We start from the raw sequence: 6,082 nt of genomic DNA on the forward strand, positions 1-6,082 counted from the left end.
GCACGAGCACGGTCCCCGGCAGTGACCAAGCCCTGGACCCAGCCCTGCCCTCCCGGCACGTGAGGCCAGGCCGCACGCTCCTCCGCCACGGGCCCGGCTGGCGCAGCTCTGCCTGGTGCCCCGAGCATGGCCTGCAGCAACGGTGCGTGCCGGGCCTTGCCGGTGCCCCACCGCGGGCGATCTCGCAGGCAGGGCTGTGCCAGCGGGATGCCGCAGCTCAGCGCGCAGGACCGTGGGGCGCACATGGGGGACCAGGCACCATGGGGCAGAGGGGCCATTGGGGTCGGGGACAGATGAGTCCCCTCCACCCTGGCAGCAGTTCACTGAGCTGCCGCTGCAGGTGGCAGCCCGGGCATGTGAGGACCGTGGGGAAGCCCGGGGCAGTGCCCCCACGGGCCCCGGCGCCGCGGGCTGGGAGCTGCCACCGTGCCAGGCTCCGGTGTCGGGAGAGGGAGCGCTGCCGCAGAGCCGGACGCATGACGGGAGCACTGAGCGCCCGCGCGCTGGCAAGGCTGCGTCCGACCCCGGCTTTCGTGCAGGACAGGCCCCGCGGAGAGCACTGGGTGCCAGCCATGGCCAAAGCGGACGACACCGTGGAGATGCCGACGCTGGGACGCCCCTTCCAGCTGGGCATGCTGTACGACTGCCGCAAGGAGCTCCTCATCCCAGGTAGGGCCGCTGCTCGGCAGCAGATCCCACCCCTCCACCACGGCAGGCGCTCGGTTCCCTTTCACGGCATCACCCAGGTCACAGTGCTGCCACGGCTCCGGCCCTTCCTGTGCCAGCGGAGTGCTCAGCCCCTCCGGCTGCGTGATTCCCACTGCTGCTGGTGCCCTGGGCAGTAGTGCGTGGGGCCGAGGTGCTGCTGGACGTGGCCCCTGCAGCCCCTGCAGCAGGAGGCAGCTCCTCGTCCCGCGCAGGCTCCGATCACCCAGCTGGCCCTGTTCCTCCCCTGGATGAGCAGCCCGGACGCACCCTGGGGCTGTGCAGCCACCCAGGTCCCTGGCACGCATCCCACCCTTAGCTCTTTGGCCCTTAATCATCCCAGCATTTCTTGCATTTTGGCTCCTGCAGGTGTTTGCACGTGTCTGTTTGTCATATTCCAGGTATCACCCTGTGGGGTTTGGACACCCTCCAGAAAAATGTGGATGTGAGATCACAGAACAAGACAGAATTTCAGATCATCGCATCTGATTCCATGGAGGACAAGGCCTCTGCCCTCGATATCAAGGCATCCCTGCAAGTCAGTTTTCTCTCTGGCATGGTGAACGTGAGCGGCTCAGCAGAGTATTTACGGGATAACAGGAGCTCCAAGCGCCAGGCCCGAGTCACCCTCCAGTACTCGGCCACGACACAGTTCAAGCAGCTGACGATGAACCAACTGGGGCGGCAAAACATCTCTTACCCTGATGTGTTTGACCAAGGCACAGCCACCCATGTGGTTACAGCGGTGCTGTATGGGGCACAGGCTTTCTTTGTGTTTGATCGGGAAGTTTCCGAAAATGAAAATATTCAAGAGATACAGGGGAGGCTGAAGCTCGCCATTAGTGGTATACCAGCGACCAAAATAGAAGGGGAAGCATCAGTCAAAATGGATGAAAAAGACAAATCGTTCACTGAAAAATTAAGCTGTCAGTTTCATGGTGACTTTGCCCTTGAGAGCAACCCAGTTACCTACGAAGATGCCATGCAAGTTTATGCTGCCCTCCCCAAGATGCTGGGAGCGAACGGGGAGAAGGCCGTGCCTGTGAAAGTCTGGCTGTACCCCCTGACCAAGCTGAACGCCAAAGCTGCTTGCCTGGTCCGTGAGATCAGCTTGGCCCTGGTCTTTGATGCCCAAACTGCCCTGGAGCAACTGACAGAGCTGGACATGCGGTGCAACGACCTGCAGAGGAACCCGGTGGCCACCAGCTTCCCCGAAATCAAGAGGAAACTGCAGCAGTTCAAAGATCTCTGCAAGCAGCACCGACAGGCTTTCCAAAAGGAGCTGGCTGGGCTCTTGCCCTCCATCCGCGGAGGGGAAGAAGAGGAAAGAGCCCTGGTGGATGTTTTAACTTGCTATAACCAGTCACCCTTCAACACCCAACTACTCAAGGAGTTCCTGGATACAAAGGAGCGAGAAATGATCTTTGTGAAATTCCATCTTTCTCTCCTCAAGGATCTGGCAGTTGTGTCCACCCAGAATGAGCTGGCTGAAATTGTATTTGACCCGATGAATCACTTTGTAATTTCCTTTACGTTCACAGCCTTACATGAAGAGGAGCCATATCTGTGCAGTCTGAAGCTTTGGCTTCAGCCCCAGTTCTCCAGGAACACTCAGGATTTGGCATCAGTCAGTTTGGAGAGGGAGAAAACAAAACCCCAAATGTGGTTTGAGGACAAAGCGGGATACCAATATGCCCGCAAAGCAGCAAAAGCCCTTTCAGAGTTTGCCCAGGTCAACAAATCTAATGAGAAGATTCGGTTTGTTGTGTCCTCCGTCTCAGACAAGGCCAATCCAGGAGCATCGATTTATCTGTATGAGGACGGAGAGCTGGTCAACACCAACTTTGAGCCTCCTGCAATGCCTCTTCGTCCCACAGCAGGCAGGGTTAAACATGACAGCGTGCAACTCATGTTCGAACCATCCAACTACGGAAAGGCTGCAATAAGCCACTACTGGGTGGAGTACAGACTAGCTGGGCAGGAGAGCTGGATGGGCCTGGAAACACCAGACTCAGAGGGGACATTCACTGTCACAGGGCTACATGCCAACACCGAGTACCAGTTCCGGTACGCTGCAGTGAGCAAGCCAGGGTTCAGCGGGAGCAGTGACAGCAGTGACACTGTGAAGACACTTCCCACCAGCCCCCCCTAGGCAGCTTCTCCCCGCTACTGCAGACTCATCTGCAGTGAGCCTCTCCTGGGAGGCACCAGCCGTTGTCGGACAAGGTGCCAACATAAGGGAGTACCGGGTGGAGTACAGAGAGGAGGCCGGAGATCTGAGTCACCAGGGAGAGGGGAAATGGAAAGAGCAACTGACAGGCGAGAAAGTAGAGAGCTGTAAGGTTGAGGACCTGAAGCCTCAGACACGCTACAGCTTCCGTGTGTCGGCTCTGTGTGCAGGCACAGCTGGCAGTGACCCCAGCAAAGAAGCATCCATTACAACAGAAGCGAAAGATTCAGAGCCTTTATCTCAGGTGTTCCTCAAGAAAAGCTCTCTGGTAGAAAAAGGGCAGCCTGCAGTTTATACCCTGCCCCTAGAGAAGGTAGAGAACAGTTTTAAATTCCCTCCTTTGAAATACAGGCTGGGAGAAGAGAACTGGCAGGCTCCCAAAAAGGTCATCATGGTGATGGGAGCCACGGGCTCCGGGAAGACCACCCTCATCAATGGGATGATCAACTACATCCTGGGAGTGCAATGGGAAGACAGCTTCAGGTTCAAACTGATCCATGAAACCACAAACACAAGCCAAGGAAAGAGTCAGACATCAGAAGTGACGGCCTACGAAGTGAATTTCAGAAAAGGTTTCAAAGTCCCCTACAGCCTGACCATAATAGACACGCCAGCATTTGGTGATACCTGGGGAATAGAGCTGGACCTACTGCTAACACAACAGATCCGGGATTTCTTCTCCACCCCAGGGGGCACTTACCAAATAGACGCCATCTGCATTGTTGTTCAAGCCTCACTTGCCTACTTGACGTGTGCCCAGGAAGATGTATTTGATTCAGTGCTCTCCATCTTTGGGAAGGAGGCAGAAGACAGCATCCAAGTCCTGGTCACCTTTGCAGATGGGCAGACCCCGCCTGTGCTAGAAGCTATTAAAACTGCTGAGGTGCCTTGTGCCAAAGACGCCAAGGGGAACCCTGTGCATTTCAAATTCAATACTTGCTCCCTGTTTGCCTGCAATGCTGGAGCAGATGACACCCGCTCTGACTTTGATGCAATGTTCTGGAAAATGGGAGCCATCAGCATGCAGACGTTTTTTGAGTCTCTAAGCGCTGTGGAAAGCAGAAGTCTAAAGCTGACAAAGGAGGTCCTCCAAAAGCAGAGGGAATCAGACATGATTCTGCAAAGATTTATAGCTTGGTGTGCGGGAGGGGCTGGGATCACGCGCTCCGACACCGCAGGGGGGTCTCAGTGGCCCCGGCGGCCGCCCAGGCCGGGCTGCAGGCAGGGCCCGAGGCCGGAGCCAAGCTCGTCTTGGCTCTGCTGGCTGTGCTCTGCCATCTACAGGGTTATTCAGTGGATACTCCTGAGGCTGCGCGGCTTTGCCCACTGCCTTGGCCAGTTCCTGTGGCGGTGGCAGCTCCACAAGTGCCACTGCAGGTCGGGCTGGGCAGGGTTGTAGAGCCGGGGGGGCAGGAGGCTGCACTGACYTTTGCAGCCCCAGAGGAGGGAGAGGAGGCAAAGCCCTAGCGCTGCTTGCCGAGCAAGATTAGGGTGTGGGCAGCCTTTTTGCTCTCCGCCCCGGGCAATGCGGGTGTCGCCCAGAGCATCCGCGTGATCCGGGGCTTCTGAGCAGCGCGCAGCACCCCGGTGCCGGTGGCCAGAGGCTGTGCCGCTCGCTAGACCCCTCTGAGCCCCCCGGCGCCTCCCTTGGACATGCAGGTCCTGACCCTTCTGCTCCTTGCGAGCAAGGYGATTCCTTTCGTGGGGGGCTGGGTGGGTGCCGGTGCAAGGTCCCACAACCAGGGATGCTCCTCTTCTTTGTGGAGCGTCCACTATAAGACGTAACAAATAAGCCCTAATAAAGCGCTGCTCCGTCGGCCGCACTCCCTGGGCGCCTCTGCCCTGCAGCGGGAACCTCCCAGCTGAGCTGCTCCAATTACCTAGATTGTACAGTGCTTTGGAGAGGATATAAAGCGCTTGGCTACGAGACTGCTGAGTATTATTATTATTATTACTAGTACTACTGTGGACTAGGAACTGCTCTTCGAATAGGTAACACGTGTGAGAATTTCTCCTTAAGCCCTTGTCATGCAGCAAAGCAAGGACCACATGTATTTATAGCTTCTTCTTTCTTTTTTTTTTTTTCTAATCTAGAAACTAATAAAAGGTGAAAACAAATATAAGGAAGCTGTTTTGCGTGGTGCAATTTGCTTCCTGCTGGTGTTGAGGGTCCAGCCCGCCACCCTCCTCCTGCTCCCCGGGTGTCGCTGGATGCTGAAGCCGGGCTTACGAAGTGAGGACCGTTGGGCTCAGTGTCTGTCTTTTCTCCTGTGTCTTCTGTTTCTGCTTTATTTCAGCATTAAGCGCCCTGCCTGCTTTTATGGCCTGTGTAGAGCTGGGTGGCCCTTTGCGGAAGGTGGTTTCCCCCCCCCGTGCCTCCCCCGAGCTGAGCTGTGGACGGAGCTGAGCGGCTGGGGAGGCGGGTGGCTTTTCTGCATCTGGGCACTGCCGGCTTCTCCCCAGGGCCAGGTCCTCAGGAACGCCGGGAGTCCCTGGAAAAGGACGGGGATTTTCTGAGAACCTCAGAAAATTGGGTGCTGATCCGGGCGCTGCGGCCCCCCCATGCCGCAGGCCACGGTCCTCGGCCTCGCGCGCTGCAGAGTGCCGGTTGCTCAGGCGTCTCGCTTGTATCCGGGCGGTAGTTTCTGGGATCGCGTCTCTGAACACGTCGCAACCCGTTCTCCTTGCGGGAGCGGCAGGGCAGCAACTGGAGCTTCCCGGGCCGGAGCAAAGGGGATTTAGGAGCTGGTCACGCGGCAGCGTTTGCTCGGATAGCGCTGGCTGCTGCCCGGGATGCTCCCATTTGTCTGGGACTGTGGCACGTACCTGGCTGGGGACATCCTGGCCCAAACTGCCGTGGCGCAGGGCAGATGGAGTCGGGGTGGTGGAAAGGGGACACCAAGCCTATGGCAAAGCTGCATCCAGATAAAATGTCCCTCTCAGTGGCTCCTAACTCGGCACTTTCTGGTGCTTTTAACCTAAAGCACGGCAGTRCTGTGGGTGAATCACCACGGCCATTTGGACCAGGGTTTGTCAAAGTGAATGTGACCTCCAAAATYGTGAGGTCGGCTCAGAAGCGAGTCTTAGAAACGTGCTCTTGCATTTCTGTTCTAGCTGCGGAGCAGGCAGCTTGCTAGTGCTAACTGC

At 57.3% G+C, this 6,082-nt stretch overlaps 1 protein-coding gene across 2 annotated transcripts in view; it reads left to right on the plus strand.

The window, feature by feature from the left end:
• The window catches only part of LOC112961756 (stonustoxin subunit alpha-like), a 7,958-nt gene extending 2,905 nt beyond the window's left edge, over nt 1–5,053 (plus strand). Inside the window, exons 2-3 of one of the 2 annotated variants that reach the window (XM_026057249.1) lie at nt 540–669; nt 1,107–5,053. In XM_026057249.1, coding sequence (XP_025913034.1) covers nt 573–669; nt 1,107–2,857 — 1,848 coding nt within the window. In that variant the 5' untranslated portion in view covers nt 540–572 and the 3' untranslated portion in view covers nt 2,858–5,053. The remainder of the gene's footprint in view (nt 1–539; nt 670–1,106) is intronic. The other variant, XM_026057250.1, reaches the window with a different exon arrangement.
• Nucleotides 5,054–6,082: the final 1,029 nt, after the last annotated feature.

This window comes from Apteryx rowi, unplaced genomic scaffold, assembly GCF_003343035.1.
Source record: "Apteryx rowi isolate R43461 unplaced genomic scaffold, aptRow1 scaffold_1378, whole genome shotgun sequence".
Taxonomy (NCBI): Eukaryota; Metazoa; Chordata; class Aves; order Apterygiformes; family Apterygidae; genus Apteryx; species Apteryx rowi.